Source organism: Rutidosis leptorrhynchoides, chromosome 6, assembly GCF_046630445.1.
Source record: "Rutidosis leptorrhynchoides isolate AG116_Rl617_1_P2 chromosome 6, CSIRO_AGI_Rlap_v1, whole genome shotgun sequence".
NCBI lineage: Eukaryota > Viridiplantae > Streptophyta > Magnoliopsida > Asterales > Asteraceae > Rutidosis > Rutidosis leptorrhynchoides.
This window is the reverse complement of record NC_092338.1, coordinates 196810111-196824890: the sequence shown is the minus strand read 5'-3', so window position 1 is coordinate 196824890 and position 14780 is coordinate 196810111. Positions and strand designations below refer to the sequence as shown.

Here is a 14780-nt window from a genome sequence, read left to right as displayed (position 1 = left end):
CTCCCAAACTTAACTTCACCCATAGAGGGAGAAACACTCTTCATATACCTTGTCGCTTCGAAAGAGTGCATCAGTACAGTCTTAGTCTCAGAACGAGAAAGAGCACAAGTACCGATATACTTTGTTAGTCGAGTACTTCAGGGAGCAGAGATGAACTATCCTGAGCTTGAGAAGCTCACATTAGCACTTGTCCACACAGCTAGGAAACTCCGGAGATACTTCTAAGCACATCAAATAGTGGTACTCACCAACAAACCTATTAGACAAGTACTCTCGAAGCCTGAAAAGTTGGGTGGAATGGCCAAATGGGCCATCGAGCTGGGTGAACATGACATCGAATTCAGGGTAAGACACGCAATCAAAGGGCAAGTTTTGGCAGATTTCATCGCCAAAACATATACCATCGACGAAGAAGATGCAAAAAACTCCACTCAAGTTATCACTTCGAAGGTTGAAAATGAAGAATGGAAGTTGTACACTGATGGTGCGTCAAGCTCCGATAGATCAGGTGCCGGTCTAATGTTGGTAAATCCTGAAGGAAAAGAATTTACTTATGCACTTCGTTTTGAGTTCGCAACAACCAATAATGAAGCTGAATACGAAGCACTACTCGCAGGACTAAGAATGGCGAAGGAATTAATGATTCTTCACCTTCGTGCTTTTGTTGACTCCCAATTAGTGGTTAACCAAATCATGGGCACCTTCGAAGCTCGGCAACCCACCATCCAACTCTACCTCACAAAAGCGAAGGAACTAATTGAAAGTTTCAAAAGCTTCAACATTGAACATATCTGCGAAGCGAAAACAAGAAGGCAGATGCATTAAGCACACTCGCCTCATTAACATTTGATCATCTTGCGAAAGAGGTCTTGGTGGAGGTACTAGAGAAGAAATCAATACTTGAAGAGGAAGTCAATGACCATATACAAGAAGATGAGGTAACTTGGATGACTCCACTACAGGTGTATCTTGAAAGGGAATATTTCCAGAGGACAAAAACGAAGCCAGAAAGATAAGAATAAAAGCACCCTCTTACAAAATGATGAATGGGGCCCTGTATCGAAAATCCTTCCTAACGCCATGGCTTCGATGTGTTGGGCCGAAGAAAGAAACTGTAGCAATGGTATTACAAACTTGTGAATCTTGCCAAATCCACTCAAACGTCCCCAGGATGCCGAAGCAAGAGTTAGTCTCAGTAACCTCAGCCTGACCGTTCATGAAGTGGGGGATAGACATAGTCGGACCCATCAATGACACCCCGGGTAGTCCAAGGTTCCTAATAGTAGCAACCGACTACTTTATCAAGTAGGCTGAAGCAAAGCCCTTGATAGCAATCACAGGAAAACAAGTGGAAAAGTTCGTTTGGGAGCATATTGTATGCACGTTCGGAGTCCCAAAGAAATAATCTCAGACAATGGGAAACAATTTGCCGAAGGGTATTTCCCAAATTTCTCTGAACGATTGAAAATCCAACAAAACTTCACCTCAGTATATCATCCTCAGGGCAATGGACAGGTAGAAGTAACTAACCGAGATATAATCAAGGGAATCGAGAAGTGCCTGGGTAAGTGCAGAAAGGGATGGATTGATGAACTTCCCCAGGTATTTTGGGCAGACATAACAACACTAAAGCGAAGAAAATGGAGAGACACCTTATAGCCTCGCATACAAAACAAAAGCTATTCTTCCAGCTGAATTACAAGTGTTAACAAACAGTACGGCAATCCATGAAGAAAATGAAGAAAATCTCCGATTCAACTTAGATCTACTTGAAGAAAGAAGAAAGGCAGCCTTGATCCGCGAAGCTTCGTACAAGCGAATGATCGAAAGCTATTACAACATGCGAGTGAAGCCCTCGACTTTCAGGGTAGGAGATTACGTCCTAAGGCTCAACAGCACAAGCAAGGTAGAATACGAAGGAAATTTGGGACCTAATTGGGAAGGACCTTACGTAATTTCACAAGTGTTAGGCAAGGGTTCCTACAAGCTAGAGACAACTACCGGAAAGCCCATACCAAGGTCATGGAACGGAGAAAACCTCCGAAAGTTCTACCATTAGAAGCTCTATATCTTTTTTTAATATGTAGTTGAAAGTTATTATATTGGTAGTTGAAGTCTACAAACTTCCTACAAAGAACCTAATGAACTTCCTACAACTCTTCTGATATACCAACGTCTTAACAAAATTAAATTCCAAATAAGGAATTTCATGAGGATATGACAGCTGGAACATACCTTAAAGGTATAAATAACCATGTCAAAACCCACATAATACCGAGCAACAAAGCAAAAACTTTCTTCGCAATGCTCGAAGTAAGGAAACAAAGTTTCCTTTAAAGTGATCATTGACAATCCCACTGGGTAGAGAGTTTATTTCCTACCTCAGTAGGATGAAATCCATGTTAAAAATATAAAAAAGAAAAGCATGCTAAACTTAAAGGAACTAGAGTTATAAATGTCACAACATACATAACCATTGTTTGCAAAAGGGCAACCAAGCCCAGGCATACAAGCCAAACTACAAAAGATAACAATTGTTTCAAACAATTACACATCATAACTAAGTAGCTGGAGCATCAACCTTCCCAGATTCCCCCATAACTTCGGGAACTTCCAAATGAGTTTCTTCATCATTTTGGACTTCAGGAATAACTACAGCAAGTGTATCCAAAAGATCACGAGGTTTAGCATCCTCCTTGGTAGAAACACTCTTGACATAGTCAAACTCGGCCTGTTCAAGCTCATCAAACGCAACATCCACCATTGCCTGCCCCTGATCTGTGTAGTCAGCTAAATCACCAAGCTGCACAACTCCCTTGGATGCCAAATCTCCTATCACCTTGCATCTGGCCTGAACCTTGGAGGCCAACACCACATCACCAAAAAGCTGACCAAAGTCTGCACTCTTTAACATTTAATGACAAGCATGAGGTATAACCTGAGAAGTAACCTGTGAATAGTCGGATTTCAACTCCGCACAATGCTTCTTGTAATCTTTCAAATCATCAGCAATTGCCAACTTCTGATCATCACTTAGCTTCACCTGCTTCTGCAAACTAGATATTTCATCACGAGCAGCCTTCAACTCTTTTTCATAACTAGAAGCCATCAACACCTGCGCCTCAAGCTTCTTAACTCGCTCACTCATTACAGCATGGTGCCCCTTCAAATACTCAAAATCTGCATTACGCTTCTTTAAAATAGAGGAAGCCATGTGTCCCATAGAAACAACCTGAAAGTTGATAATCGAATAGGTATCATGAAATTTCTTCATGTCATCAGCAAAAAAGTTTCCCCAATTTTCAGGAACTAGACTATCAACAATATCATAACAATCAGCCGGAGTAGGAACTTCAGAAAACACGGGCAAGTCTGCAAAGACAAACAAAATTATGGAAAAAAGGAATCAAATAAGATGTAAAAAACAAAAAGCACATACCAAAAAGAGAGTTTGCAGCATCACCCATAATGTCATCACTTGCTTCGTCACAAAGATGGACAAACTTTTGCTTCTTCACAGAGGAAAGGTCAGGATATGCCTTTCTCTTCAACACACCTTTAGCCTTGTATCGTTGTGCCACCCTTGCCCCAACGCTAGCAGCAAGCGATGCAATAGGATGATCATCTTAAGTATCAACATCGATAGGATCTTCAACTTGCTTCGCCCTCTCCTTAGTTTTTGGCTTGGATGAACTCACTTTACCATGATCAATTTTTGGTTTGCTCGATATCTCCAAGAAACCATAACACGAAGGAGAACCAAGATCCTTCACAACATTTGACCTACCCTGAACAGCAACAGTGTACTCCTTCAACCCTTGAGCCTTGACATCGTTCCTCAAAGACATTTCTTTAAAAAACATAGAAAATAGATGTAAGAAGTCAGAGAAACAAACACCTATAGCAACAAACCTAATATAATGAAACATACCTTGTTCCGCACACAAGAACACAGGATTAGCAGTACCCTCCTCCCATTCAGGAGCCATTCCTAACTTAAAAAGTATAGCATCTGGATACATAGAAATAATGATGGGATGTTTACAAATTCTCATAAAAAAAAAATCATCATCAGAAATGAAAGGAACGGGATCTTTATACTCTTTAGGGACAAATGCCCTTGTAGAATCAGAAACAGAAAGATAGTCTTTTGGAAACAAGAAAGATTTTTTCAAAAAAATGAAGGAGCACTTCCAGTTTCGAACATCAGGAAATTGAGAGGCAAAACAATAAGCCCTACACATAACCTTAAAAGAAGCGATGAAACAAATCACCGGTGTGAAAGAAGCGACGAAACAAATCACCAGTGTGAAAGACGCGACGAAACAAATCAACAAAAGGCTCTCCACCATAAGCCCTACAAATAACCTCAAAAGTCATAACCTTCTTCAAGGCCAAATGATGAAAGACGGAGATATTCACCTTAAAGTAATCTAAGACACTAAGGAAAAAAGAAGAGATAGGAACCCTAACATTACATTCCGTAAACAATTGGGTGTACACACCAACATAACCCTTAGGAGGTTATAAGATATGCTTGTCACTAGCAGGAATAAGCATATCACGAGGTTTCAAACCAAGCATTTTAAGTAGATATGATAGCAAAGAGGGTTTAACATAGCTAAAAGAAGCCTCAATACCACGTTTCGACATGGTAAAAATAACAAAAAAGGAGAATAAAGAAAATAATTGAGAGAAATCCGTAAGTACCTTAGTGTGTGAAGATGAAAGATTTCCAGAAAGACAAAGTTTTTGATAAAAAAAAAGATGGATGAAAATAGAGGGAGAGAAAGCAAGGTTTATACCCTTAAGATAGATGAAGGGGTAGCCATCAAATAAAACTTCAAAAAACCCTTGGTAACCGTAATTTCTTGGACAATCGTACCCCTCGCAGTAAAGAACAAAAGATTCCATCATTAAGGGTATAACGGTAATATTGGTGGACAAGAGCTTTAACTGGCGCAGTTAAACGTCAAATCAAACGACAGAAATGATTACAACTAAGTTTAACTTCACGAAGCTTATATATCGATAGTAATGCTTCGTCAAATTAAACTGGGGGCTTGATAGTGTACCCCACCTCCGGTTCATACACAAAAGCTTCACAGTTTACTTTGGAGGAATTTGCCACAATATATAATACGAAGGAAACGTCGACTACAATTAACGAGGTTCAGAAACCAGAACAAGAATAGTGATCTTGGAGCCCATAAAACCTCGGTCAATTACAAAGTCAAGCTAGCTGAACTACTCCTAGCTCGGCTGCATTCTCGTACAGCAAAGAAAAGGGACAAGGTTGCTTTCCTCTGCAGGCATACGAATAAGGAAAGGTCAACTAGTATTCCAAAAGCATTGGGAACTAGCGAGCTGGTATAGGAAGCCGCTCCAATCCACATATAAATAGAATAGAATGCAGGATACACTCCACATTCAAAATTCACACTCATAATAACATCACATGTTACATTACTTACTTCGGTGGCGTAAAACAATCACTTGATTGTTACCTTCGGGGAATCGCCAGCGAACAAAGCAAAAAACATAATCACCTCATTCCTCACCCTAGTGACCTGGATATCACCATATCAATATATAATCGCCGGTTATTGTACAAACAGATATTTGTTGTTTTAATTTTCGTGTTTGTTTTGCATGTTGTTTGTTGTAAAGATTGTATAGTGTCATTTTGAATAACTATATCATCTCATGAACGTAGCTGCTATCTTAGCAGATCTCTTTGTTTCGTTGCTTAGTGCATCCTTTGTTTATATTCTTGTTACTAAATGTTGCTTTTCAGTAATATATATATATATATATATATATATATATATATATATATATATATATATATATATATATATATATATATATATATATATATATATATATATATATATATATGACTAAAACAGACGATTTTATTTGTGCGGTGTCGTTAGGTCACAAAACGTCAGAATCAGTTACCAAAAGAGAGTAGTGTTTTTATTATTTATATTTAGCTGGGTTTCCCATCTATAGTTCACATACTTGTCTTTCTTTTAACGAGCAAGTGGTAAATATAACTCAGGTTCGTATTTTTGTATGTTTGTGTACCAACCCAACCCGTTAACCAACCGAATACGTGCAATAAAAAAAAAAATTACAGAGGAGTGCGCGGCGCGCACCCCCGCTATGTGCGCGGCGCGCACAAGCCAATTCAGCTTCTGTCCGGTTTTGCCAATTTTCAAATAAATATCACCCACTTCCCGACACATTTAGAGGAAACGCTTTTCACAACATGTTATAATTGTTAAAACTCACAAGATTCAATAATAAAATAAGTTTTACGAAACCGGGCCCACATATGCCGTAATACGAGTTTCGTACAAAATATAAGTTTAGACCAAACTAGTTTAAATTCCAAACTACACTTTGAGCATGGTGTTTAGGGTTAAACTACCCAAATCTCGGTCAAACTCCAAAAGCTATATGTCCAAAAGCTTCTCCTAATATAATGAAGCGGGATCACTAATCCAAACAAACGCCCTTACCCTTGTCCACGTCGGACCCTATAAAAAGGTAAACAATGAGAGGGTAAGCAAAACGCTTAGTAAATGCAATAATTATACACATACATATATAATCATTCCACTCACCTTAACGCCTTCTGTGAATGTTTTATACTTCCGCAAGCTTTAAGACAAAGTACCTAATACAATAAGTACTCAATCAACACACAAACTAGTTGGACTAAACACCAACCATTCACTCATGTGCATTTAATGACTTAAATGCATTAAATGCCCCATTTTCACCAAAACCGTCCATTTAAGATCAAGACCATCACATATCACTAAAAGCTAGTGACTAAGGTCCAACAACACTAACTAATACACAATTAGGGTATTTCATACCCATCTTTCCCAACTAGGTCAATTATTACCCATTTAACCATTTTAAAGTCACACACCCATTTGCTTAATAACTAGGTGTGTTAGTAATTAAATAACCAATTATGACTCATAAGTCCATTTAACATTTCCAAAACCCTAGGCTAGTCATCCTTGGGTCCTCATGACCCAATCTTACCCAAGAACACCTAAAATCACCAAATATGGGTTTTATGTTCATCACTAACTCAAACCCTAACCCTTAAACAAATTAAAATAAGGAATTCAAAGTTAGAGCTTAACACCACAATCACAACGTAGCTAGTGATTAGATGAACAACATTAACACACTCGGTTTAGCCCAAAATCAACTTCTTCCTCCTTGATTTGAGCTTTCTCTCTCTCAAAGGGTTTCTCACTCTAAACTTGAAGTAGGAAGATGAAGATGGTTGAAAGTGGAGTTATGACACTCCATCCACTGATCTTGTGGCCCTTAACTCGGCCCTAAGTGAATTTACTAAAAAGCCCTTCCAAAAATATCAATTAAAAGAAACAAAATCCGGCTACAGTAGCAGTGCGCCACGCGCACCCTTAAGTGTGCGCTGAGCACACCATGGTCTGGACAGGCTCTGACCTCTGTTTAACATCACAATATTTCCCACACTTCAAGTACCCTATTTACACCACTGTACAATAATTATTCGGGTCTTACAACTCTCCCCCGCTTGAATCGGAGCTCGTCCTCGCGATCTAAGCCGCGGGACAAGAGGGCAGATAAACCAACACAAACTCTTCGGGCTCCCAAGTAAACTCGAAACCTATACTACGACGTCATTGAACTTTAAAAGTTCTCACCTCTTTATTTCTCAACCTTTTGACCTTCTCATCGAGTATAGCAATCGGCTCCTCAACATACTCTAACTTATTGTTTAGCTCAATCTCGTCTAATGGCACCCATGAAGAAATCATCCGCAAGAAACTTACGGAGATGGGAAACATGAAATGTATTATGGATCCCCGCAAGCTCTTCGAGTAATTTCAACCGATACGCAACTTCACCAACGCAAGCTAAAATCTTAAATGGCCCAATAAACTGAGAAGCTAACTTTCCCCGTTTTCGAAACCAAATAACTCCTTTCCATGGCGAAACTTTAAGCATCACCATGTCACCTTCTTGAAACTCAATCGGTCACCTTCGTTTGTCGGCATACATCTTTTGTCTATCTTGAGCCATTTTCAAATGATCCCGAATCATATCAATCTTGCTATTCATCTCTAAAACCAAATCGGTACTCCCTATTTCTCTTTGACCCACTTCACCCCAACAAATCGGGGTTCGACACCTACGCCCATAAATCATTTCGTAAGGTGGCATCTCGATACTAGTATGATAACTATTATTGTATGAGAGTTCCACCAATGGTAAGTGCTCATCCCAACTACCCCCGAAATCAATAATACACGCCCGTAACATATCCTCCAATGTTTGATTCGTACGTTCGGTTTGACCGTCCATTTGAGGATGGTACGCCGTGCTCAATTTCAATTGTGTACCCATATTTTCATGAAACTTTTCCCAAAACTGAGATGTGAAATGAGTATCTCAATCCGAAATAATAGATATAGGAACCCCGTGTCTCGATATCACCTCCTTGATAAACAACTTAGCCAAGGTCTCCGACGTTATCGCTTCCCGAATGGGAAGAAACAAAGCACTTTTCGTCAATCGATCAATTATTACCCAAATCGAGTCAAATTGGGTTCTCGCCGTCTTTGGTAACTTTGTGATGAAATCCATGGTAATGTGCTCCCATTTCCATTTCAGAATTTCTAACGGTTGTAACATACCATACGGCTTTTGGTGTTCGGCTTTAACTTGCAAACACGTAACGCATTGTTCAACATACTTTACAACATCACGTTTCATGCCTGGCCACCAATACTCCTTCTTTAAATCAAGATACATTTTCGTCGTGCCCGGATGAATGGAATACTTTGACTTATGTGCTTCATCAAGTAGCACTCGTCGGAAATCTCCCATTCTAGGCACCCACACTCGTCCTTGAAAGGACAACAAACCATGCAGACCTAAGGTAATAAACTTTGTTTGGCCCACGATCCATTCCTCATGTTTGTTGTTAACAAAAGCTTCAATTTGTATCTCACCGAGCTTTACAAGAAAATCGTTAGTAATAATCATGCTTAACCATCCTACTCGTATCGCCGGATGTTGACTCTTCCGACTTAACGCATCCGCGACCACGTTCGCCTTACCCGGATGATAAAGTATTTCACAATCGTAATCTTTTACCACGTCCATCCACCTACGTTGAAGATAATTCAAATCTCGTTGGTCAAAAAGATGTTTTAAGCTCTTGTGATAAGAATAAATCGCACACTTGACACCGTACAAGTAATGGCACCAAATTTTCAACGCATGAACCACCGCCGCCAATTCAAGATCGTGAGTCGGGTATCTCGTTTCGTGTTCCTTTAATTATCGAGAGGGATAAGCGATGACTTTACCTCTTTGCATTAGAACACACCCGATCCCGTTTAATGAAGCATCACAATAAACCATCATGTCTTCTACGCCTTCTGGCAACACTAACACCGGAGCTTGACACAACTTCTCTTTTAACAATTGGAGAGCAATTTCTTGCTCGTTTTCCCAATTAAATCTCGCATTCTTTCTCGTCAACTTCGTCAATGGAGAAGCAATCTAAGAAAAGTCTTGGATAAACCGACGATAATAACCGACCAATCCGAGAAAACTTCGGATTTCTGTAGGCGTAGTCGGTCGTCCCCAACTTTTTACCGTCTCAATCTTCCCCCGGATCTACTTGAATACCATCTTTGTTCACAATATGGCCAAGGAATTGAACTTCCCTTAGCCAAAATTCACATTTGGAGAATATTGCATACAACTTCTGCTTCCGCAATGTCTTCAATGCACCACGCAAATGATGTTCATGTTCCTTCATACTCTTCGAATAGACAATTATGTCGTCAATGAACACAATCACCGACTTGTCCAACATAGGTTGGCACACTCGGTTCATAAGATCCATGAATGCCGCCGGTGCATTCGTAAGACCAAAAGGAATAATTACAAATTCAAAGTGCCCATAACACGTTCGAAAGGCCGTTTTATCAATATCTTCCTCGCGGACCCGCATTTGGTGATAGCCGGACCGTAAGTCAATTTTAGAAAAGTAAGTCGCGCCTTGGAGTTGATCAAATAAATCGTCAATCCGAGGCAATGGATAATGATTCTTGATTGTCACCTTGTTCAACTCACGATAATCAATGCACATCCGCATACTACCATCCTTCTTCTTCACGAATAAAATCGGAGCACCCCATAGAGAAGCACTCGGTCGAATAAAACCCTTTTCAAGTAATTCTTGGGTTTGATTTAACAACTCTTGTATTTCTGTTGGTGCTAAACAATAAGGAGTTTTAGCAATGGGAGTAGCCCCCGGAACCAACTCAATGCGAAATTCAACTTGTCTTTCCGCCGGAACACCCGGTAATTCGTCTAGAAAAACGTTTTCGAATTCACTAACCACCGAAATTTCACGAATGGATGATGGATCTTCACGAGTATCAACCACATGGGTAAGAAAAGCCATGCTACCACTAACAAGAAAATGTCGTGCCTGTGCATAAGTGCATAATGGCACAAGTCTTCTCCGTCTCTCGCCGTGAATAATTAACTCTCCCCCACTTGGGGTCTTTACACGAATATATTTTTCATGGCATGCAATATCAGCTCTATGACAATCGAGCCAATCCATACCAACGACAATATCGAATTCACCCAAGGTCATCGGGATAAGATCAATTTTTAAATGTTTCGGAACCGAACACAATATCGCAATCGTTACAAACATCAACCCCTAGCACCGTCGTACCATCCGCTATTTCAACTTCTACCGGATGACTTAACTTAGCTAAAGGTTTATCAAGCTTAGACACAAAATGCAGAGACACAATCGATAAATTAGCACCGCTATCAAATAGTATCCTTGCCGGATTAGAGTTAACCATGAAAGTACCTGAGACAACTTCGTTGGATTGCTTGGCCTCATCATGGGTCATTAAGTAATTTCGTCCCCTCGCCGGAGCAAGCGACTCAAAACTTTTAGCGATATCAAGCAACTAATCAAAAGTTTTCGCCGAATTCCTACTAATCCTTTCTTGATAGTTATCATTCAAGGTTCGGTAGAAATCTTCTTTCAACATATGGTCATTCCCGACATACTCCGGGCAAAATTGGGTCTTTGATAAGAAAGTGGACTTGAGAGTGTTCAAATCCATTGTCCCTTGCCTCAAAGTACGCAACTCGTCCTTAAGCCTCGAAAGATCGGCCGAAGTTCGGTACTCCTTGAAAAATTCATCCTTAAACTCGTCCCACGTCAAACTCATACTTTGTTCTTCGCCATAAAGTAGGATTTTCGCATCCCACCACAACTTGGCATCACCCCTCATCATGCTACTACCATACCTTGTCCTTTTATCGAGAGGGCACTCACTAGTACGAAAAGCCCCTCCATGTCGGAGATCCAATGAGCACTCAGGAGTGGGTCTCGTTCACCTTCAAAGGTAGGAGGTTGAGCATCTTTGAAATTTTTATAGTGGAAGTCTCGCCTTCCAACATTATCCTCTTGAAGAACAATTTTAACTTGTTCATTGACTAGATTGACTACTTGCTCATCAATCGAATCTAAGAACATCTTCCTAACGTTCTCTAGAAAGGTCGCATGACACCTTTGCATAATGGCCTCAACCTTGGCCGTAAACTCGACATCCTCACTCATACCCCCTTCATTGTTCTCGGGTCAGATTCACGTCTTCATACTATAAAACGGAAATAGGTTAAACATTGAAACGAAAGGACATAACATAAAAGCATATATGTACATCTCACACCACCCCATCTTGCTCAACAATCGTCGTATATCGCTTGTTTGACACGATTTGAACCCGTAACAATGGTAGCTAATCATTGTTACGCGAGCACGTCGCATTAACTTGCTAGTACAACGTCCATCTCGCTTGATGATTGTAAATACAACACAAAACAATTAGCGCATAGTTAATTCACCTAAACCTCGGCACTAACAAATCCCTGGTCTGACCCGTCTCCTACAAGTCCCGCATAAGGCGCATTCAAAATAAAGTCTAAGTCTAGGCACCTATCTTAAGTCTCCTAAATCCCTTAGACCATACTCTGATACCACTTGTAACAACCCAACCCGTTAACCAACCGAATACGTGTAATAATTTTTTTTTTTTACAGAGGAGTGCATGGCGCGCACCCCGTCTATGTGTGCGGCTCGCACAAGCTAATTCAGCTTCTGTCCGGTTTTGCCAATTTTCAAATAAAGATCCCCCACTTCCCGACACATTTAGACGAAACGCTTTTAACAACATGTTATAATAGTTAAAACTCACACGATTCAATAATAAAAATAAGTTTTACAAAACTGGGCCCACATATGCTGTAATACGAGTTTCGTACAAAATATAAGTTTCGACCAAACTAGTTTAAATTACAAACTATAATTTGAGCATGGTGTTTGGGGTTAAACTACCCAAATCTCGATCAAACTCCAAAAGCTATATGTCCAAATGCTTCTCCTAATATAATGAAGCGGAATCACTAATCCAAACGAACGCCCTTACCCTTGTCTACGCCGGACCCTATAAAAAGGTAAACAACGAGAGGGTAAGCAAAACGCTTAGTGAATGCAATAATTATACACATACATATATAATCATTCCACTCACCTTAACGCCTTCAGTGAATGTTTTATACTTCCGCAAGCTTCAAGGCAAAGTATCTAATACAATAAGTACTCAATCAACACACAAACTAGTTGGACTAAACACTAACCATTAACTCATGTGCATTTAATGACTTAAATGCATTAAATGCTCCATTTTCACCAAAACCGTCCATTTAAGGTTAAGACCATCACATATCACTAAAAGCTAGTGACTAAGGTCCAACAACACTAACTAATACACAATTAGGGTATTTCATACCCATCTTTCCTAACTAGGTCAATTATTACCCATTTAACCATTTTAAAGTCACACACCCATTTCAGGTCATCCACTAACCCCATTAACACCCATTTGCTTAATAACTAGGTGTGTTAGTAATTAACTAATCAATTATGACTCATAAGTTCATTTAACATTTCCAAAACCCTAGGCTAGTCATCCTTGGATCCTCATGACCCAATCTTACCCAAGAACACCGAAAATCACCAAATATGGGTTTTATGTTTATCACTAACCCAAACCCTAACCCTTAAACAAATTAAAATAAGGAAATCAAAGTTAGAGCTTACCACCACAATCACAACGTAGCTAGTGATTAGATGAACAACTTTAACACACTCGGTTTGGCCCGAAATCAACTTCTTCCTCCTTGATTTGAGCTTTCTCTCTCTCTCAAAGGGTTTCTCACTCTAAACTTGAAGTAGGAAGATGAAGGTGGTTGAAAGTGGAGTTATAACACTCCATCCACTGATCTTGTGGCCTTTAACTCAGCCCTAATTGAATTTACCAAAAAGCCCTACCAAAAATATCAATTAAAAGAAACAGAATCCGGCTACAGCAGCAGTGCGCCACGCGCACCCTTAAGTGTGCGCTGAGTGCACCATGGTCTGGGCAGGCTCTGACCTCTGTTTAACATCACAATATTTCCCACACTTCAAGTACCCTATTTACACCACTGTACAATAATTATTCGGGTCTTACAGTTTGCTCAGTAATGTTGGACAAAAGTGCCTATATAGTTAACCCTAGTGACAAGTGTTGATAGATTAAGATTAACTAAAGGTAACATAAACTAGAAAGATAAAAAGGGATAGGTATGAAGACTAGAATCCTGATGGGAAACCATCACGAGAGTTTAACTTCCTAGAATAAACACTAAACCTCAATCAACTAGGCTATGAACCTAACTGATTTGTCACTAAGAGTTTAGGCTTTGAAGATTCTGGCTAAGACGGATATCCCTACTCCCAACATCAACCTTAGAAGGTTTAAATGACCTTATAGATAGAATCCTAGGTACATGAATAAAGTGGTATATCCTTAAAGGAAAGTCTTAGCTTTTCTTAATTCTAGTTGGTCTAACTACAGTAATAATCCACCACTTAATACTAAGCTATGCCTTAACATTAACAGATGTGTAGTATTAGATATTCTAAGGTACTGCTAATTGGATTAGAGGTCTCTCCTTTGCGATCACTTACTCAACCCCGGATCATCTTACAACATCTCAAGAACATTGCTTCTGACACGAATCATGCTTTTGAGTAAGGCAGTGTTCACTGAACTCTATATTTCCTACTCTAATCACAATCTAAATGGGCAGCTCTTCTTTGACGAATAAATGATTTTTCTTATGCAGGTACTATATCCCTATTGTGACGTTAATCACACATAACTACTTACCTCATATCTTAGGGTTGATCAAGTCCTAATACTAGGTTATACCTACGTGAATAAGCAAAAAGGGTGATCCGTAAATTAGACTTCTAAACCATCAAGGTGTCAGCATAACAATAGCATAAGTTTCAGATAAGATATTCAACACATAATTAACATTTGAAATGGATAGATAAGCAAGCAAGATGAAAGCAACCTAAAGTAACAAGATAACTTTATTAAATTAAGGAAAGCGTTCACCGTTTACAGACGAGATCTGGACCATTACAAGTGCTGACATCCTCTAGACCACTCCTATTACAATCTTCGGCGTTCGCCTCCGGGTACTAAATTTCCCGCTCGGAGGTGAGAAGGCCTTGAAAGCTCTAGTGAGAGAAAGTATATTGTAGTGAGAGAGTGAAAAGAGGTGTGTTGAAAATGGATGACAAAAAGCCATTA

The 14780-nt window shown here is 39.6% G+C and overlaps 2 protein-coding genes across 2 annotated transcripts; both read left to right on the top strand.

Annotated features, from left to right (window-relative positions):
* Nucleotides 1–297: 297 nt before the first annotated feature.
* Nucleotides 298–825, top strand: LOC139854343 (uncharacterized). The gene has a single exon (XM_071843650.1). The coding sequence runs from the start codon at nucleotides 298–300 to the stop codon at nucleotides 823–825; it is 528 nt and encodes a 175-aa protein (XP_071699751.1).
* A 552-nt stretch (nucleotides 826–1377) lies between these two features.
* LOC139854342 (uncharacterized) lies at nucleotides 1378–2059 on the top strand. The gene is made up of 2 exons (XM_071843649.1): nucleotides 1378–1564; nucleotides 1680–2059. Exons 1-2 carry the CDS (start codon nucleotides 1378–1380, stop codon nucleotides 2057–2059), a joined length of 567 nt encoding a protein of 188 aa, XP_071699750.1.
* The last annotated feature ends 12721 nt before the right edge of the window (nucleotides 2060–14780 follow it).

Bases quoted from the DNA above. Each gene is read 5' to 3' on its own strand.
- LOC139854342 (XM_071843649.1), top strand. From the start codon at position 1,378: ATGCACGTTCGGAGTCCCAAAGAAATAATCTCAGACAATGGGAAACAA. The intron at 1,565-1,679 runs GTAAGTGCAGAA...ACAAAACAAAAG, and splicing joins GGGAATCGAGAAGTGCCTGG to CTATTCTTCCAGCTGAATTA.
- LOC139854343 (XM_071843650.1), top strand. From the start codon at position 298: ATGGCCAAATGGGCCATCGAGCTGGGTGAACATGACATCGAATTCAGG.